Here is a 22,798-nt window from a genome sequence, read left to right on the forward strand (position 1 = left end):
CCATTTACCATAAGTAAAGCCAATATGAACATATATAAAAACAAGTCCCATATACTTGAACCATTCTTCAGTTGCACTTCAGACAAGAGTTTCATCGAATGCAAATATACAGATAGCAAAGAGCTGTAATGAGATACTTAAAAAAGAAAACCATTTCAGAAAGGAAAACATTTCTGGAGTATGTTTAAAATCTGATTTGTCACACCATTTGGAAGGTGAAACCGCATTTAAATAAGGCTGTTAGGTGGTAGCAGCTATATACACTAGTCACAAAATTACACTCAAGAGCTTTAAATAAATCAAAATGCCTTTTTATGCTTTTAAAATGCATGGAGTGGTACTAAGTGCACGTTACGTATCTTTTTGACTAAAATGCAATCATTGCAGTCTCTTACAGCTAAATGATGTCATTCTGAACCAGCAATATTAAGAATTTGAAAAAATGGTGGTTAGTGATTCATACTGTATTTACAACCACAGTGGAAGTAAACAGTGTGCCTGTTTATTAAAGAGTAATGTCTTACCTGAAAATCAGCCGTCGGGAGTCATTTCAACATGGAAGCACAGGACATAGAAAAAGAAAAAAGGGCATTAGTCAAAATATGGCATCCATTTTCTTTAAACTCTTTTTTATTTGTCAAACTTCTAAAGAGCAACAATAAGAGACAGCAAATAAAATAAAATAAAATTTTATTTTTAAATGCAACGTAGTTATCTCATTTGCTGTCTAATATTGCTGGTCTTTAGAAGTTTTACAGATGAAAAAAATGTGTAAATCTAATACACAAATATTTTATACACTATTTTATTTTAACTAAATTGCATGGAAAAAAAATTAAATAAAATAAAATTCCAAATATCTAAATTCATTTTACTAAATAAAAAGACAGAAGAATTAAAAACAGCTCCACTTAATACATAAATACAGAGTTATATAATGTGTACACACACACACACACACACATAAGGAACATCATCTTCTGTACTGCTGTCTAAACAATTGAGCAATCATTCACACATATAGAGAGAGACACTTGTGTGTCTGAAAAGTTGTGTAGCTGTGTAGCTGAAAGCAGAACACTGACATACAGTGACATGCATTGCTCCAAGTGCAACAAAGCCAACCAGCCTTGAGTTCTGCACTGGACAGATTATATTACCGTAGATTTTCATATATTATGGAGTGGTAAATTTATGATAATTGCCCAGCCAATTTTCTCGGTATCTTACACCTCAATGCACCTTCAGAGTTTGAGTCACAGCAGGCTGTGTGGCTGGATCAACCTCTGACGTCCACCTATAATGTGCTTTATTCCAGTTTCTTCCACATTTTTCACCAGAAAACAACCTTTCTAGCCTCGGACTTAATCCTTCAGAGTTAATCGTACCATAAAACATCTGTCAAAACAGATTGTCGAAACAAGTCTCTGTAACAAAACAGACAGTGGAAAACATTAATAAGTGTCTCAGTGCTCTGAAGTAAAGGTCACTGAGCTAAACACTACAATACTAACAAAGAATGGAAAAAGACATCTGGCTGAAAACATGTGGACCATAAATGACTTTAATACAAATACAGAAAATTACAGATTTAACACCCCAACCTTCCTCAATTAAAAAAGTCAAATCAGCATATTAGAATGATTTCTGAAGGATCATGTGACACTGAAGACTGGAGAAATGATGCTGAAAATTCAGCTTTGCATCACAGGAATAACTTAAATTTTTACAACATATTCACACAGAAAGCTTTGAAATATGTTCAAATATAAAATTCCCAATATTACTGTTTTTACTGTATTCTGGATCCAATAAATGCAGACTTGGTGAGCATAAGATACTTAAAAAAAAAAGAAAAGAAAATTTAACCAAAAAAAAATTATACCAAATATATATTAATAAATGCTTAATATAAATAAAACATTTTGTCAGGTTTTTTAAAGATGCTCCATTATATATATATATATATATATATATATATATATATTATATATATATATGTGTATTGTGTGTGTGTGTGTGTATATATAAATACATAAATATATATATTTAGTTGTCATATATGTGTGTGTGTGTGTGTGTATATATATATATAATATATATATATATATATATAAAAATAAATATATATACACACACACATATATGACAACTAATGACAGCTATAGTTTATTACAATAAGGATATTCATATTTAAAAAATATTTAGTATAAACATATTATACAATTTTATACATTTTATATAATAATTGACTGCAGTTTTACATTTCCCAGATAATAATTTCTTTGACTTTAGTTCAATGAGAATATAAAGCAAATGATTTAATTTGAGTTATTTAGGTTATAATGTCATGCTGGCATATTTATTATATTTCTTGCATTCCTGTGTCGAGAGCAAACCTCAGTAACCTCAAGGGGGCGATAGAGTTCAAACGTGGTACTGAACCAGATGTGTTTGGGTATTCAGGTAGCTAGCCAATAAACATGCTCATAACATCTGGCGTCCTCAGCAAAATGTGTTTCAAACATCATGACCTCAGAGAAAACGGACTAACTAGATTCGCCTCCTCTGCTTTCATGACAGGATATGATAAACAGCTCATTAAGACGAGTCGAAGCTCAGCGTTTGATCGGAACGGCTCACAAGAAACGCAACACGCTTGCGAGGGTCAAGAAACACACAAACGCTCCCACACAGCGGTCTTCAGTGAAGGATGAGGTGTCACGCTTGGAGAAAAGCACTATTCTGATCTTCCTCATTCTCTGCAGCTCAAGTTTATCCCATCAGTGCTTTTTCTCGGTTACGTAACGCCACCTCTTCCGCCCACCTCTCCGCTGCAGCTCTCAATGGAAGGCACACCAACACAGAGCCATGAGCGGATCCACATTATAACGTGCTGGAATTTATGGAAACATCCACATGGCACACTCGGAATGGCAACCTAAAATCCGCACTTCCCTTCTCTCTCTGAGGCGTCCTTCCTCTTCCTCAGTCTATACTTCATCTTTTCAATCAGATCTCTGACTTTTCAGCTGAGGTGTTGCACAGGGGAGCAGCACAATAAAACATGATATATCAAAAATGAATTATTGCAGTGCAGGGACAAATAGATACGGAATCTGCAACAGTCCACAACCGGATGATCAGGTGCGAAACACGGACACCTCCAAATAAGAGAAACACAATTAACCTTTTGTACTAGCATTTGACACTACATTTATATTGTTAGGAAAGGATACTTGCAACAAAAACAGCCAAATATGTTTTCATTTTGTTTTGACATTTTTACCATCTCTCTGACCTTTAGAGCTAAATGTGTTTGCTATCGCACTTTTATGATTTCTGCATGTAAAAAAAACGTTTTTTGGCAACCTCCAAATACTAGCATAGTGGAGAAAGATAAAATTGCTGACAGATATATATTTATCTTTTTAAAAGATGTATCTATATTATAATTTGTATTAGATATAACAACAACAATAATACTAAAATATAATTTTATATTATAAATAAATGTTTAAATTTTTTTTATTTTTTTTATGTTTATTTTTTATATTTTTTTTATGTTTTTATTTTTTTTTTGTTTATTTTTTTTATTTATTATATTTGAATTTTTTGTATTTGTGTTGTTGTTTTTGTTTTTTTTTTTTTCATATTTTTACCATCAAACAAAAAATTATATTTTTAGAACCTGTCATTATTTTCATAACAATTGATATTATTTTTCTAAATATATTACATATATATATTCCTAGATATCTTTTTTTTTACACTGAAGTAATATGAGATTTGTGCATTACGTAAAAAAAAGTGAACAAAATTTGAAAAACTTTTCCTAATTCCCTATTATTTTAACAGCATTTTTAATGCAGCACAAAAATGACACATCAATGATTTTTTAAATCAGCATAAAAACAAGACAACAAACAGTGCCATGATTTACAATTTAAACAAAATCTCTCTTTTTTTATTAAAGTAATGAAATTAGATTTGTGCATTACATTAATGATTAAAAAACTGAACAAAAATTTTAAACTTTTAACACATATATTTATATATATATTCTTTATTCAATGAAAATAAACAATATTTTTTAGAATCTATTGTCATTATTTCCATGGCAATTAAGCAAACTGCACAACTATTTTTCGCTGTATTATAGTAAAATATTATAGAGATAAAATGATTAAAATCAGCATAGATCATCTCTTTTTCTTACATTAAAGTGATGGAATGGGATTTGTTTTTTTTAGATTTATGTTAATGAAAAATATGAAAAGTCATAAAAATGTGCTTTATTTTCTAAAATATAATAAAACCAAATATAATCAATTATTCCTTTCTTTTGATTTTGAGGCAAAATATGACCTAGACAGGTTTTGTGAGATTCGTATATAACATTTACATATAATATTTTTTTATTACGACATAATATTAAAAAAAATTGATATAAAAAAAATCCCCTTTGGTGACGTATTACAGGAAAAGCTTTGGGACGGTCCACTGACGGCTGTACTGTAAGCACACTGGACGCTCTCCTGAGGTCACTCTGACCCTCTGTTGCTGTGAAACACACTCTCTCCCACACAAGCTATCCGGAGGAGTGTCTGAAGAGACAACGCCAACGTTAGCGCTGTCGATTCTTCTCATTTCCACCCACCCACATCCACCCACGAACACACGCTCGCTCTCACTCTACTGTGCCAGCACCAACACGCTCACCCTCATTCACAACGGATGGCCCCATTTCCACATCACAGCATTGTGATAAAGACGGTACGAGCAGCATCCGTCCTCTGTGGGACAAGCTATAGATACCACTGCTTCACCCTGACACCCCAATGAGGGCTTCAGCTTCAGCAGTGTGACCCCAACAGTGTTATGGAGCATTTTCCGGTGTGCAAAAATAGCCCAACTTCAGATATTCCACTCATTTGATGGTTGCATTAAAAGACTCAAAGGCTGGTAAAACAATAATTGTTTTGCTTTTTATGCCTCATGAGCAGATGTAAATTAAAGCCACAAACATGCAATGGAAGAAATGTTAATGCATTAAGTAAAAGAATATGAATTCTTACAATGTGGCTATTTTATATAACCCCCATTAAAGCAAACATCTGGAGCTCTTATGAATGCATCAAAGCTGAACTCTGCCATTTCCCTTGTTTTCAGTTACATTTTAATCAAACACATTAAAAATGTTGTGATACAAGAATATTTCATGTTTTATCTTACACAACGCAATACTCTTCTTACACAACATAAATTGAAAAGATTATGCTGAATAAAAATAATAGTACTATTTGTAATAAATAAAATATAAATAAGTAAAGAATAAAAAATAAATTAATAAAATATGACCAAAAGACTGCAAATCTGTAGTTAATATCAATTACATTTTTACATTTTCTGGTTGTTTATACACAATTTTATAAAATAAAATAAAATAAAATAAAATAAAATAAAATAACTGCAAATCTGTAGTTGACCAATTGCATTTTTACATTTTCGGAAAAAAACTAAGTGGCGGTTGATTATACACATTAAAAGAAAAGAATATGCTAAAAAAAGAACAGAACAATAAAAAATTCAAATTAAATAAAATTTATAAATAAAATAAAATAAAATGGTTGCTTACTAGGTTAAAGAGTCAAAAAGGTGCCACTTTCAAGTTTCAGCCTGGATTTCACTAGTTTTATCATCGAGCAGGCGGAAATAGTTACTGATATGTTTCGAAGTATAATACTGCGGGTTAAATGTCTGTTTAAATCAATATTAGCAATCATCAGTCATTAACTAGAGCTTTAGAGGTGAAGGCAATGCCCTCCATTTTCACATTCTTCCTTTTCTAACAGGTAAGCGCTTTTGGGTTGATTTTTTTTTTCAGTGAGCGGATGAGGAAAGGAAGTGCATAATGCATTTGTAAAAGCTCAAGGCTGGCATTGCTGAATGTAGTGTTTCTCTTGCCAGCTTTCCGCATCGCTGAAGCAGTGTCCATTCATTCCAACTGCTACTAGTGAAAAACATCCCCACAGACGCAGACGCAGGGAGACTCATCAGAAAGAGAGAGAGATGCAGAATGCTGACACAAGACAAGCTGCATTTTATTTCTTCCTCTGGTTTGTGAAAGAATTCCATCTACTGACTGTGGGTCGTCTTTGTCTTTAAGCAAGGACACCTGATGATGGTTCTTGATGTTATGTCATCGTTTCATTTGTCAGAGTATAAAAAGCCCATAAAATCAAAACAGGAGTTCTGTGGCTTCAACTTCATGTACTTTGAGGTATGTGAGACCATCCAATCTTCCACTACTGAGTCAACAATCCATGGTGCCCTACAAAGACTCCAAACCAGCGAGCCTCTGGATATTTAACAGAACACTTGACCCACTGAGATACTCTTCACCCTTTACAATCTGCCTTTCCACGGATAATTGTCTGTGTTGATAGCTTAAGGCGAGCGCTTTCTTTTTTTTAGCACCACACTGAACTCTTTTAATATATCCTTTTACATTCACAGATTAACATCTTTAATTAAGCACCTATTAATGGAATATATTTCACTGCCTAGTATAAGAGACAAATTATACAATAGTGATTATAAAGTCCATTTTGATGTCATTTCAATATATACAGTCCCTCAAACAGAATTTATTTTATTTAGACTCAAATATTTTATGCAACTAGATAATAATTTATGTAGATGCTTGTGATCAAAATGCTTGCAGCCATGATAGTTTTTTGGGTGCTACTGGGTAAAAAATAAATAAATAAATAAATAAATAAATAAATAAAGATTAATATATTTTTTGATAAATAAATAAATAAATAAATAAATAAATAAATAAAATGAAATAAGTTATGATTTTGGAATGGAATGGAATGGAATGGAATGAAAATGAAATAAAATATGTAGTTCTGGTGGCTTGTTGGTTTATTAGGTAAAAAAAAGTAAGATGAAAAAAATAAAAACAATAATAAAAAATAAAAATATATAATACAATAAACAAAAATTAAAAGATCCTTAAAATAAAATAAAAAATAAGATTAAATAAAATACGATAAAATAAATTAGGTGGGATTACTAAATGGTTGGTAAAGAAAAGTAAAAGGTAAAGAAAAAACAAAAGATTAAAAAAGAAAATAAAGATTAATTAAAATAAAATAAAATAAAAACAATAAATTGAAATAAAACAGTAAATTGAAATAAAAACAATAAAATAAAATAAAAACAGTAAATTGAAATAAAAACAATAAAATAAAAGATTAAAAAAGATAAAATAAAGATTCATTAAAATAAAATAAAAACAATAAAAAAATAAAAAAATAAAATAATGTTATATCATGGTCTCTATATATGGCATGGGTTGCGCATTCAACATAAGACAAATAATTTGCACCATCATTCATGTCTGTTGACAAACAACCAAGGATAAGTTTTAATATTTGGCTGAACACAAAACATGAGCAATAATACTAGAAATACCTGCTTCTGCAAACACTGCTAATTGCAAACATTCCTTAAGGAGGAAGAAATCTGCCTGACTCGCTAACGATTTATATCAGCCGGCCGAGAAAACTAACTCATCTGATTAATCCACACTCGACTAGATCAAATGTTGATTGATAAGGCGCTCTAAAGCCATAAATGACAGAAAAGCAGAGACGGATGACAGCGGTGTGCCTCGCTCTAGCTCCAAGCGCCACGCACATCAGCAATGCAGCTCTCTAACGACCTTCTTGTAACAACGCCTCCATAGTAACAGCTTCCTTAAACAGGGTACCATCAGAAACTTCATTCATGTTTATGACCGCAAACATGTCACTTGGCTCATTCGCACGTAACCTCCGGGATACAATTTTGCGAGTTTGAACCCCCCCCACCTCGCTCTTATCTAGGAGTTATTGATTTGTGTTTGCCTCTCAGTGTTTTTTTTTTTATATTTTTTATTTGTGTGTTTGTGTTTTCTGATGATGTTTTTTGCCAGCAGGTATTCTTATGTAACGTGTTATTCTGCGTTTTCGAAACTTGACACCCTGGTGATCAGTGCTAGAGAAAGACCGAAAGCAACCAACCTCTCGCTTTTTCATAATTATATTTTCTGAAACAAGGCAACATTACTTCTCTTGGCTTTTTGTCAACGCAAAACATGAAGAACAAGCAAAAAAACTAATTAAAACTCTGCTTTTTTTTAATATAATGAGGCTGTACTGGATTAGTAAGCGAATCTTGCAGTAATGCATTTTAAAACTAATTTTCAACAGAATGACAACATTCAACAATGCACTTATTAAAATGACACATCCTGACCCAAACATCTTTAGTCCACCTGTCAGTGTACTGCATGCTGACAAAGGACCAGTTTTTTTTTCCCCTATCTATGCTCTTTTTGCGTGTGTATGAAGAAAACTGCTGATCCACAATGAGAAGTAATGTTCTGAGCAGCAGTATGTTCCTAATGACACCTCTCTCAGCAAGCATTAAATAGAATTTAGCTGGGAGCTCAGAGCAAAAGGGAACATTACAGATGTGGATACCACAGGGACCGAGCTTCCTGACAAACTGAACAGAATAAAAGTGATGGAGAGGCTGCGTTCCGATTCACAGGGTCCCTACTGCAGTGTTCACTGTTTGCTCCCTACACACTCAACAGGGGCCTTCGCTTCACTTGACAGCATTTGTTCATTTGGAACACTTTGCAGTGTCATAAAATTAAGAAAGCACAGAAAGAATAATGTTATAAATAATGATAAAAAATAATAATAATACTTGTAATAATAATATAAATATATATTTTATTATATATTTTATTTATGTAAAAGAATACAATGTGTATTAAACTAAAAGTGTATACAATTAAATAAAGAAATTAAAAAATGATTGTAATGACTATTTCTATTGTTCAACGGTTTTCAAGCATCAAAATAATAAGCTTTTAGTACAGCTTTAATATATATATATATATATATATATATATATATATATATATATATATATATATTTTTTTTTTTTTTTCCAGTACATTAGAATGTGTCCCATTTAATTTTGTATGCTAAGCAAAAAAAGAAAAAAAAAAGAAAAATGACTATCATACATTTTTACCATGACTTACAAAAGACACCAAGTAAAATTTCATTCAGTATAACAATAGTTAATATACCCAAAAAAATTGTAAGGCATTAAATGACATTAAAAGACTACAAAAAATCGAATTAATTGACATTTTAAACTTTAAAATACTTTGTCACCATCCTTTGAACCACTAGGTTTTAAAAATTTGTCAGCAAGTTTTTTACCATTTAAAATTTAATACAATCACTACGTCAGAATAAGTATGTTGTTTCATTTTTACATAAATGGATCCGTTACACTGAATGATGATGGAACATTATTTCACCCATATTTTCACAATTAATTTTTTTTTTACAAAAGTTATTTGAAACACGAAAGTAGATGCTTTTTAAGTATACAAAAAAATTTTTTTTATTTAAACTGATGTGGACACCAAAATGCGCTTTCATCTTTGACCCAAATACATATTTTCAGTTATATATAAAATATATAATAGATGTATTAAGCCAAAATAAAAGTCTAAAAATCAAATATAATTATTGCAAATATAAACGGAATTTTCTTTTATTTAAATAAATACACATACATACAGTTAATTGAAATTTAATTAAAAAAAAACACTATACTGTATATAGGGAATTCTTATATCATATATATATAATTTTTTTTTTTTTTTTTAAACATCTACTGTAGATTTGCATTTACATACACACACCAGCCCCTCTATCAGGCAGCTGGAACTCACCCAACATTAAGAGTTGGGGAAACACAGGAAACAGAGAGGTAAACAAGACTATACAGCAATTCCCTTAAGAGCAGATTTGGTCCCCTGATCTCAGTCCAGCTTCCCAAAGTTAAATTCTGTCAAAAACTAGACAGAATGACCTCAGATCAGCACTGATCTGCATCTTCTACTCCCAACAGAGCGGTCACCCAAAGTGCCAAGCAGAGCCGCTTTCCTGGAAAAAAGGATTGTAGGAAACCTAAAAATACACATCAGCTGTGGGACAAGGGAGAGACCCCATAAACTGGGACATTGCATGGGAATGTCAGGATTTCCATATTCACAGGGAGGAGCAGATGTGTTGAATCATGGGATTACTGAGATATCTGCACCAGTTGTAGAGAGCAACACATGGATGCTAGTGCGTAATTAACAAATCAGCCAAAAACATCTCTGAATGCACCATTAATTGGGACTAGATAGGTCATCAGGCATTATCAACAAACGGTATGATTCTGTATCATAACATTCAATATTAGATAAGTGTGGATTTGATTTTGGATTTGAAGTGTGGATTTTTATTTATCTAAAAATGGGACAAAAATCCAATTTCATACTGTACAATATAATGTAGTTATGCCTAAATTCACCTATTTAACACTGATTAAAACTACTGAATTTAGTTTTTTAATGTTTTACTTAAAAAAAAAAATGGACAAATTAATAAAATTGCATACATTTTAATAAATAATTAATCATGTTTTTTTAAATAAATAATATTATAAATAATAAAATAAGACAAATAAATTCATGAAGTCATGCCATCAAAAATGACATAAAATGTAAGCCTGTAAAATAAATATCTGTAAGGTAAAAAAGCAAATCCCACCATTAAATAATGTCTGTCAAGCTTTCTTGCATCCAGAACCATTGTAATTGTTTATGTGACCATTTTCCACCCACTCAGCAACCCTATTATTCAATAAAACAGGATGTTTTCGCTACTGTATTTTTTAAACCGCTGTATGTAAATAACCTGAATAACCTTCTAAAGAGTAAGAAAAATACTGTTTGCCATGATAAAATTTGCCCAAGCAACAATTCAACAAAAAAAGACCCAAGGTCACATTCATAAAACTACTGAAAAAAGTAGAAAGAAGACAGAGTGGTTGAAAAAAGATAGCTTTAGAGCAATATTGGGGGCTTATACAATAACACATGACCTGTTGCACCATGGCGGCTTTCCAAATCCAGGCTTAATCTGATAGCGAATTGCTGTCCGGGGCAGATTTTGGCTCGATGTGCGTTCGTGAAGAGGATCCATTCATGTAGGCTCAGTTGTGTGATAAACGAATGAATCCTCTTTAATGCAATATCTTACAAAACGATGAGTTTTGAAGCACATTTGTGTTTCGTGCTGAAGGCGGACACCCACAGTCATCAGCAAAGCTGTAAACTAACCAAGCCAACTCTCCACTCCTGAGGCCTCCGCTCCACCCCCATGTGACACCCACAAAACAGCTCTTAGAAAGTTGCTGTTAGATTTTACAATCTTTAAAACCCGGCGAAACTGGCCACTAAATCACATTAAGTGAAGATGGATAATTCTCACTCATCCTGCCCCTGAATTTTGCAGGGAAGTATTTTAGCTGAGGTGGGTTAAATGGATTTTCTTTCAACTATTTGAAAGAATCATCGAGATTTGCAAAGAGGTTAAATGGATTAGTTAATGGTCCCGCTTCTTTTGATCTCAAACTTAAATAGTTCAAATGCAAGCGGTCTCTTTTGTGTCACAGGCTCAGCCTCTGTATAACCTTGGTCTTTTCAAGGTTCGGACACTGACAGATGTAGTTAAGCAGGAACCAGGCTTGTGCTTAACATGATAACCCAATCAGAAATAGTGTGCACATAAGATAAACTTACAATACCTGGTCTTATGTAAACAGTGACCTCCCACAGTCGGTATGTATGAAATATAGGCTAAACTAACATGAAACTGACGGAAACACTGAACAGAAACAGAAAGCTACTACAAGTAACATATCAGTGTCAAGGAAGCTACTTCTAAACTGTAGTTCATCAAGCTACAAACTAATCATATTTAGTTAGCAGCATGTAGTATAGCTAACTGCATTGAAGCTATTTAAGTGGGTAACATTTTTACATCTATAACTATCCAATGACATGAATTATAATATAAATAGAGCATTTCTGACACAAAAACAAGGGATCTGAATGAATATATCAATGAATAAATGATTGAATGAATGAACATTTCAATCTCACTTACTGTGACATCTTGAATTTAAATTACAATATAATATAACACAACAATATAACATAAGATACATTAACCAATGCAACATATGAGAAAGAGATCCATTTAGAATGAATCATTACACTATAATGAATCAGACTTTCCAATGCTTCATATGAAAAAGAGAACTGTTCAAGGGAGAACCGATTCACTTAAATCAATGACTTTCCAATGCTTCATAAGAAAGAACAGTTTTGAATGAACCGATTTAATGAATCAGATTTTCCTAAACATTATATGAGAGATAGAACTGTGTAGGATGAACCGATTCACTACAATGAATCAGATTTTCAATTACTTCATATTAGAGATATAACAGTTTAGAGTGAACCGATTCACTAAAATGAATCAGATTTTCCAATGCTTCATATGAGAGAGAGAGAGAGAGAGAGAGAGAGAGAACAGTACAGTCTAAACAAATTCACTAAAATGAATCAAACTTTCCAATGCATCATATGAGAGAGAGAACTGTTCAGAATGAACCAATTCACTAAAATGAATCAGACGTCCCAATGCTTTACATGAGAGAGAGAACTGTTCAGAATGAACCAATTCACTATAATAAAGCAGACTTTCCAATGCTTCATATGAGAGATAAAACCATTTAGGATGAACCGATTCACTGAAGTGAATCAGACTTTTCAGCGCTAAGATAGACAGAACCATTTGGAATCAACCAAATCACTATATAACACTATATAAAAAGAGAACCGTTTAGGATAAACCGATTCACTAAAGTGAATCAGACTCTCTAGCACTATGTATAAGAGAGAGATCTGAGTGTGTTCAATTAGCTCAGCTCACTTAACAGTTAACCACTGGAAAGTGTAGCTTGTAAAAGGGATTTTGCAAAAACTCTTTTCAACAGAAAACCCTATGGACTATGCATCATTACAGGTAGTTATGAATGAATCACCCTAAACAGGTGATTCGTCTGCACACAAGAGTATCACTTTACACTAGTGCTTCTAATGGTCTTGGGGCCTTTGCTTCAAAACCCAAGTGCACATGGGAAAAACGTGTGTGTATTTGTGACAAGAGCCAAAAGCGACAGCAGAGCGCTCAGTACTCCAAACAGATCCATCAAACCATGAAGAAAACAAGCTGAGCTGAGTTTACTAACACAACCTCGACTCAACGCACACTTCCTGCCTCAAGCAGAGACAAGTAGGTAAAGAGCTGCTTCCTGAGCCAAAAAAGAATGTCCTTGAAAGTTGACTGACGTATTAGTGAAAAACTGTGACATGGCCTTGTTCTAGAATTGCCATTAATAAATTCAATTTAACTTGTGCAGGTCTGAATTCCCTGAACAGGCATGCGACTCCAATTAGCCGTTCGGTGTGGGAGCTGTAGGTAGTGACGATATATGCTCAACGGCACATGCTGTGGAACTACTCTACATCCTGCTCCCACATATGGCACGCTCCATTTCTCCAAGACCGTACTAACGCTGGGGGACGGGGGTGTATCCACGAAGAGGAGCCAGAACAGTGTGAATATCCCTTCCGGACTGTACGGCAGTCATGCCCTTGTGGTTCAGCCTGCGTCACGGGGATCCGCATCCAACCAGGTGGCGCCCGCCATTGAGCAAACCAGGGGTCCTGTTGGTGTACGCCTGGATTATCCCAAAGGAATGAAAAGCCTTTGTCACTGTAAGCATGTGTAGATACAAATAAGATAGTCTCCACTGTGATGTGTGTGTTTGTTTGAACGCGTCGGTCCTAACAGCGAGGAGAACCGGGGTCTTTGGCAGGCTTCAGTCCCTGCTCTCCAAACCCTCCTCTCATGTCACAGACCATCTGCTACTCAGCAGCCACGCTGGCGCCGGAGATGAGGCGTACCGTTCTGGTCCAGATGCCTATTCGGCTGTACTTACAGAAAGTCAGATCCATCACCTCCGTAACTTGGTGAGAAGATCGCAGATCAGCGTCATATCCTACACTCAAAATAGCTTCACATAATTCCTGAAGAAAGACAGTTACAATGCAATTGAATGTGGCAGATTGTTAAATGTTAAAAGCCCTTGATTTGAATGCATTTTAAAGGGATCGTTCACCCAAAAAAGAAAATTCTGTTATTAATTACTCACCCTCTTGTCGTTCCAAACACGCAAGACCTTTGTTCATCTCCACAACACAAATTAAGATAATTTTGATCAAATCAAAAGCCTTCTGATCCTGCATAGACAGCAACGTAACTGAAACGCTCAAGAGCCACGAAGGTATTAAGGACAAAAATATTAACTTTATTCAACAATTTCTTCTCTTCTGTGTCAGTCTAAGCCACGCGTGACGCAATCATGTGCATTCCTTTGGTTGAAAACTAGCTGCAGTGCATCTGGGTGAATAAAGTTAAATATTTTTGTTTTCTATGTGCACAAAAAGTATTCTCATAGCTTCATAAAATTAAGGCTGAACCACTGATGCCACATGGACTATTTTAACGATGTCCTTTCTACCTTTCTGGACCTAGAATGTTTCAGTTGCGTTGCTTTCTATGGAGGGTCAGAAAGCTCTCGGATTTCATCAAAAGTATCTTAATATGTGTTCCAAAGATAAACAAAGGTCTTATGGGTTTGGAACAACATGAGGGTGAGTAATTAATGACAGAATTTTCATTTTTGGGCGAACTATCCCTTGTATTGAACATGAAATACTAGTAGTAATTTAGCATACAACTTTATCTAAGCAAAGAAATTGCACATTTAGCTACAGTAATACCCTCAAAGGTATGCCTTTGTAACTTTATCTGTGCCTAAAAGGTATATTTTAATATATTAAGGCACTAATATGCACTCATTAGAAGTATAGAAGGTACAAAGACATTTTTGAGGGTACCATCACAGTGACAAGCTATTACACCCCTAAAGTTACAATTCTTCTGACAGTGTAGTATATTTCCTACAAGGATAGTCCTCATAGAGTGAGTAAAAGTTAGAAAGAGTTAACAGTCTTGCTCATGGGTGCAACAGTGATGTTCAGAAATATATAGAGTATACTCAATAGTTTGGACTACGGAGCATGCATCTTCCACAGATGACCACAACCAAAACAGAGTCCCCTGACTGCTTCTTTGGAGCAGAACATGTGTGTTCACTTAGGAAAAACAAAAAAGGCCTACAAACAAGCGGAGAGAGCACCTTTGTGTAGTGGGAACAAAGACCTACATTATGTTCCAGAGATAGGCCGTGGCTTCAGAGTTTCCCTGCTATGAAAAGAGCCTCTTCACGAGTGGCTTTTTGACCCATGACCTCTCAGACTTACGACCTCGTAGTCTCAGAGCTTCCAGAGCGCACTAAGTTCGGGATGGGTTTGAGATGTGACTCAGGAACTACGGAAGCTTTCTGACAAAGAGCTTTTGAGATTAAACCATGTGAAGAATCTTCCTTCACCCGTGGATCTGAAAAATCCAATGGATTCCGACAAAACCGTCCGGAGAGTAGCATTACTCTGTTGTTTTCATTTGATGTTGCCACTTTGTCCTGTTCCAAAACAATCTTTTTGGTGAAAAGCCGAAACAGATGCACAGACTGAATGGTGATCACTCGCAATTAACAACAGCCAAAGATGAAAAACCCATGACAGAGATATCCGTAAGACAGAGCAGAGGTATATTTCTCATGGATGAATTTGTGCATTGGATGGAGAACTTTAAATTGTCCTTAATAACCTTATTTCCACCTTATTCTTCAAGTAGTCATACTATCATGATACATCTACCCATTCTGTTTTATGCCACTCTGAAGACCATTACTGAGCAATGCATGCAAGCTGCTCTTGACTTCTAAAGTACAACTGGTCTACACCAGTAATATTAATCTAACGCTCCAAACAACACCAACCTTTCCTTACACTCCACTTCTACAGCGAAACCACGTTTCAGCCACAAAACCTTGCTTTTAGTCCCAGAGTGCACCTTTATTTTACAGGAGGCAAATAATCCATCTTTAATGTCTTAAGCACAAGCATCAACATAACAAATTTGGAAGAAAAAAAAACAATATACTGATTAAGCCGTCTGCAGGCATTTCTGTCTTTCAGAATTATTGATTGTTTTCACGTACGAAAATGGGAACAATCAGTTGCGAGCAAACTCATAAAACACTGTTCCTCAAGCTCTGAGAAGCAGAGCGAATATCTGAGGTGTTTTTTTAAACTCCTGTTCTAATCTTCAACAAAGCTATCAGGCTCCGGTTTCTAAGCAACAGGCGCGCTGCAATAACGTAGGATGATAGCAGTAGTATCTGCAGTCCAGACACACAGGTGCATATTCACACGACAGCTTCTTCTGCAAGAGCGTCACAAGCCTAGCTTCAGTCAAAATACCTGCGGAAACTCCCTTGTGATGCAGCACATGCAAAGAAGTGATTGCTTCAGTGCAGCATGCAATGCATCACAAGAGAGTCGTGCATGTATTTTTGGACATGGATTTCTTAGCAGTGTGCATGATGTGCATCAGCTTAACTTAAATGCATGAGTTTGCATTGCATGACTAAAAACAATATTTTTGGCAATACATTCATTTATTCCATAATGACCATCAGCAGGGTGTCAATAATAAAATGTCAAGCTGCATATGTAAACGTCAAACATCTTAATATGATTCCGTTCCAAGAATTTCAGAAGGTTCTACGAAGACGAGGAACAAGAATGCTGCACATAGAGATTTGTGCTGCTTATGATGAAACAAAGTATATGCAAATTTCTCAGGCATCGATTTCTTTTCTGCCACCCTATTTAAAAAAAACAAAAAAAAAAACATGCCTACAGTTAAAGAGGAAGAAACCATTTCTTAACATAAAAGCACAAATAATTTGCAGTATTACGAGCTAAAACATCTTAATCATGGCATATGGAGTTGAACTACAAACTGTTGCAATTTAATATAAATTTGCACAATAGTTTTAGCAGCAAACAGTCATAAAGCCTGTGAAAACGAAATATATCTTACTGAACTAATATTGTGCCATGATACTAACATCTCAGTAGTCAATATCTGTAACCACAGCAAAACCAAATATGCTATATTAATAAAATAGATTAAAACAATGGCATGTAGCCTTCAAATATTTAGAAGTAAACTTTAGTGAAATCATTCACTAATAAAACACTTGATATCCCTAAGTGCAACTATCAGAAGGCGTTTTGTTTTCATGATACAATATTTATACAGTCTGAATTTTAAAGAGACAGACAACAAATAAAAAAAAAAATTTAGTCATGATTTATTCACTCTAATGTTGTTCCAAAACCTGTATGAATTTCTTTAGTCTGTTAACACAAAAGAAGATACTTTAAAGAATGCTGTTAACCATAAAGTTGCTGGTAGCCATTGACTTCCACAGTATTTTTTCCTAATATGGAAATTAATGGCTACCCGCAACTGTTTGGTTATCAATATTCTTTGAAAAATCTTTATTTATGTCAAACTCATACAGGTTTAGAACACCTTAAAGGCAAGTAAATGACAGAATTTTCATTTCTGGCTGAACTATCCCTTTAACTTCAGCTCCACTGATTTCACTGTGGTTTCATTTAGACCCTGGTGACACTGAATTCAAAATTCTGTAAACACCAGTGAACATCTGCTGAAGGTCGTTCAGATAACGCTGACAAAAAGAATTAAAGTGAAAGAACGGCCACGGCATCGCTGCGGCAGAGATAAAGTCACAAATTTGCTGATATGGCATCAGTTATAGCAGCGATGGCAGCATAAAAACAACAGCAATTACATTTTTGCTGTTTTCTGAAGCTGTCCCAAAGGACGCTGATGGCTAGAAAGCACTTAGGACAAAACACGCCAAATGTTCACAAATTTCGAAACACTCAGACATGAATCAATTACAGCAACATTGCACCATCCAGAGAAATATATGCTAAAAAATATAGCTAGTCACCATGCAGTTGCTAAGCACTGTGTCATAAATTGCCAATAATTGCAATTCATCCTGTTTGTTATGTGTGTGGTATGACATGCTTTAACTTTCCAGGGTATTGGCATAAAATGGAGGAGGATTATGTAAATATCATGTAAATATTACAACCAAAGGGGCATGACAGGGGTGAAAGAGAAGCAAAGAAAACAAATAGCCTTCTGCCTGGAGGCCTTTTGTGCTTGAGTATGTAATTGCTTTGATGAATTGCTGATAAGCTTTATCACTGCTAAAATGTAATACAAAATTAGACAGATCTGTGCTCTCTTACAAAACATTAATGTCACATTAACTTTCTATGTTCTCTAATAACTGAAAATACATAAGTAAAACATACAAGAGGACATGACAGATGGAGGCGGATTTTTAATTCCCAATACACAATGCTCTTCGAGCTGAACTGGACTAAAAAAAATGGTTGTAAAAGCACAGTTGAAGCTCCTCTAGTCAAGGTTACATCAGATCGTTGACTAGTTTCCAAACCATTTAGCATGGACCTGAACCAGTAATGATAATGGACTGTTACTATTGTAGTGGATGACTGTGTTTGGAATGAAAAGTTGTGTGCTATTTAAAAAAAAGAAATAATAACTGCATGTGAAACAAAATGCATTATGCAATAATTTACACAACAATTATTTTGCCCTCTACATTGCAATGATAGGCCTAATTCAGGGACTTTTTTAATCACTTTATTTATTCATTCATTCATGTTCAAAAACATTTTGAACAGTTCAATTAAAAAAGCAAGTTTCTAAATAAGTGTAAACATCACTTAATTATGTGCATGCTTATTTATCTTGGAAATTACATTTTTATGCTTTATCACTTATTACAGCTAATCAAATAAAGCGGATGCATTGAAGATGATACTAATTCTGGCTCATTCGTCATGCTAGAAATGGAAAGTAGAGTTGAGCAGTATTCCATACAGTGTGTTTTGTTGCATACTGCACATTTTGGAATCTGTAGTATGTAAATGGAAACAAAGAAATTTGCATACTAGTATAGTGATGAAATAGCAAAAGCAGTATTCCATTCACTTACATACAACAGAGAATTTACATTGCACTGGATGAATAAACTAATGGCAAAAAGACAGACTCAATATTTCTCCTGTCATCAGCTGTTGATTGCCATAATTTGATTTATAACGGTCAATAGAGCATCCAGTAGTCAAGGGCACAGCTGATGTCACACAACTAATGCTAATGTAAACTAATAAATACATTCCATCTGCTTTCAGATTCAAACTGGTCCAAATCAGTTACCGTCATGTGAGGAGATATTCTCAACACCTACCCCACAACTATTGGTCAACAAGCTGGAGATCAATAGCCATCGCTGTGGTATAGGTTCGACAAGACATTCTGTGAAACATCAAGTGATAGCTACATCACAATTATGATTTTCCATGGCAACAGCAAGCCTTTACAGGTGTTACAGGCTTTGTGAGGATTTCTTTACAGGCTGGATGAGTCAGCATCGACCAGAGGTGATTGACACTGGTCGTTTTACTGGCATTTGCGATAAAAAAGGGTAACTGGTGTTTGTCTGAGAGGGCAAGGTTACTTCAGGTTTGGGAACAAAAGGAACACAAAAAAAACTATATGAAAGTCTATGATTTTCAATAGAAATTCAAGCTAGAAGTTTCTGGAAAATGGCAACATAAGTTTTCCATTACTTTAACTCAATGAAATGACATATATTATAGGCCTACTTAAAAATTCTTGTGCAGTTCTGAAAATCCTTTACCTAATTGGGTGTTCCTGGTCAAAAATGTCCAACCTTTTAAAAGTTTCTTATAAATCCCTCATTATGCTACATTATCACCAAATCTTGGATTCATTCTTTAGGTCAGCTTGTTTTTTATTTTTTCAATCAGCACTGGTTATTTATTTCCTTGTTCAACTGACTGATCATAGGCTTCTTTGATCTGAGCTTATGCATGTCAGTTTTTGAGCGAAAAAGCATTATTTGTGGATCATTTTGGCAATGTTCACCCAAAAACTGAGGCGCATAAGCTCAGATCAATGAGACCTACGACCAATCAGTTCCAAAAAGAAACACAAACCTATGCTAATTTCAAGAAGCAAGTTGACATGAAGAATAAATCCAATATTTGGTAATAATAAAACAAGAAATGTATAACCAATTTTTTATAGGTGGGTCATTTTTGACCAGGAACACCACAAGTATAGGGTGGGAGAAAAATCCCAAAAAAGTAGAAATATGATCCAGTTTTCTGGGGATAGTTATACCCTGTGTGAACAAAATCAGTAGGTTTTACTTCAATGTGATAATATTAAATAGCATTTTAAAGAGATAGTTCACCCAAAATGAAAATTCAGTCATTATGAACCGATTCATCAAACCCCAAGACCTTTGTTCATCTTTGGAACAAAAATTAAGATATGTTTGATGAAATCCGAGAGCTTTCTGACCCAGCATAGACAGCAACAGAACTAAAAAGTTCCAAGGGCCAGAAACGTAGCAAGGACATCTGTAAAATAGCCTAAAACAAAAATAACGACTTTATTCAACAATTCTTCTCGTCCATGTCAGACTCCGCAGCACGTTCATGAGAGAACCACAACGATGTCACAAGGACTATTTTAACAATGTCCTTACAATGTTTCTGGCTCTTGAATGTGGTAGTTGCACTGCTGTCTATGCAGGGTCAGAAAGCTCTCGGATTTCTTCAAAAATATCTTAATATGTGTTCTGGAGATGAATGAAGGTCTTACGGGTTTGGAACGACATGAGGGTGAGTAATTAATGACAGAATTTTCATTTTTGGGTGAACTATTGCTTTAAGTAAAAAAGAAGAACCTCATGGTCAAACCACAGGTGGGCTGAAATTTGATGTTGAAAAAAAGGACATTTTTAAAGTGCAAATGACTCAATCATATTTACTTCAAAATCTCTGGTTTGCTGGTCAGGAGCCAGCGCTGCTCCTTAACCCTACTGCAGTTAAAGAGGATTAGCTGGATAATACTATTAACACAGATTATTTACACCCTCAATAGTACAAGATAAAGATCTACACTAACGTCCTGCAATAAACATTATGCACAGAGGTCCAGGCTGAATTACAAAGCTTCTGTCCTACAATACAGCTTACAATATTTTCAACCCTTCACTTAAATGTAATCTCCAACCTGGCTCCTCTGGAATACATAGCAAATGTTTCAGAAAAGCATCCATCGATTTGCTCTGTGCAACTATTTCATATCAATATATCATCAGTTTTTACAACCCAGGCTCTCGCTCGCACCCACATAACGAAAAGGCAAACTCTACCCCTCCTGACGACCTAGTCGCCCCCTCGAAAGGGTGTCCGCTCATCCAGAAATTTCTCCATCTCCATTTCTCAACGGTAAAATGAACACAGAGTTACAGAAAATCTCACCAGTTCACTGACTCACCAAATCTAAGACTCACAATCATCTCATCTTATATGAAACCACTATTTATAACACAATAAATCAATCATCTGCACAATAAACTTGTTCTTTTCACATTTATAATGTTTCAGCATTGAATCAGTCATTTAACTGAGAAATACTAGTATAGGTATTGTGTAGCTGCTTCAGAAATACATTAAAATGTGCTGCAAAACCTATAGAAACTCTATGATAAGACTGTCTGAGAGGATTCTGTAATATCCTGCAATTGTGACTATATAACAGCAAGGGGCTCAATTTGCATTTAAATAACCTGTGACTAAAGCTCATCTAATCTGAACTCTCGCCCTGACCGTTCATATGAGAGTCAAGAGGTCAGGTCTGTAGTAAAAATTGGGAGTCAGAGTCAATGCATTCGACATAATGATGAGGTTTATAAAGCTAAAAGCCCACTTTACAGTGGATAAGCGACTGGTGGTGACAAATATGTTCGTCATGAAACAATCACATCTGAATTAAGATCTGCAGTGAAAATCACATCTGACTGGCATGTCAATATTAATACAAATCTTTGATGCGCATACACATACTCATATTGAGCACTCGTTCTGGAAGCTCATGGTTATGTAAGATCTCTGCTCTTCAAATAATCCAACTAAATGCTGTCTGTAATCCAACACTATTTCAAAGCAAATCAGACAACATAAAGACCATTTACATGAAACCAATTCCCAACTCATTTTAACAGCCAGTTTATCATTAAACTACAGAATGATTGTGCACGTTAAGATTTTTAATGCATATTTAGTAATCAGAAGTCTTCTTGGTGGTTCACGGCTATCATTAATAAGTAAAACCGTAGATAAATGATAGTCAGTCCTCTCCTTACACTAATTTGCGATGCCTGTAGAAATGTTGCCTTGTTTGCATGCAGCATCAGCTTTTAATATGTTATCCAATAGGTCAGATCTGTTGTAAAAAATGGTTAAACCTGAAACCCAGAGTCAATTTCTTTGACATAATCGATTGAAAAACCCACTTTGCCCTAATGAACAACTGATGCATCACAAATAGTGGATGAGAGGAACCTTGGAAAACATTTTCCAGAGGAGCTTCTAATGAAACAATCAAATCTGCATTAAGATCCACTGTGAAAATCACATCTGACTGGCATGTCAATATTAATGCAAAGAGCCACAAATCTTTGATATACAATTTAATTTATAATGATGCGTTTTGGAAGCTTGTGGTTGTGTAAGAACTGGGCTCTTCATTCCAAAACAATCCAACTAAAGAAAGTGTAAACATCAGCTGTATTATTTATGCATTTCAAAGCAAATCAAACC

The 22,798-nt window shown here is 34.6% G+C and overlaps 1 protein-coding gene across 2 annotated transcripts in view; it reads right to left on the reverse strand.

Annotated features, from left to right (window-relative positions):
* The window catches only part of LOC109050038 (arf-GAP with GTPase, ANK repeat and PH domain-containing protein 3-like), a 37,731-nt gene that overhangs the window by 13,888 nt on the left and 1,045 nt on the right, over positions 1-22,798 (reverse strand). The window contains exon 2 of one of the 2 annotated variants that reach the window (XM_019067706.2): positions 230-524. The exons of the other annotated variant lie outside the window; for it this stretch is intronic. Coding sequence (XP_018923251.1) covers positions 469-524 — 56 coding nt within the window. The 3' untranslated portion in view covers positions 230-468. Of the gene's footprint in view, positions 1-229; positions 525-22,798 lie in introns of those variants that run through there. 2 annotated transcript variants of the gene reach the window in all.

The sequence above is a fragment of the Cyprinus carpio genome, chromosome B24 (assembly GCF_018340385.1).
Source record: "Cyprinus carpio isolate SPL01 chromosome B24, ASM1834038v1, whole genome shotgun sequence".
Lineage (NCBI taxonomy): Eukaryota > Metazoa > Chordata > Actinopteri > Cypriniformes > Cyprinidae > Cyprinus > Cyprinus carpio.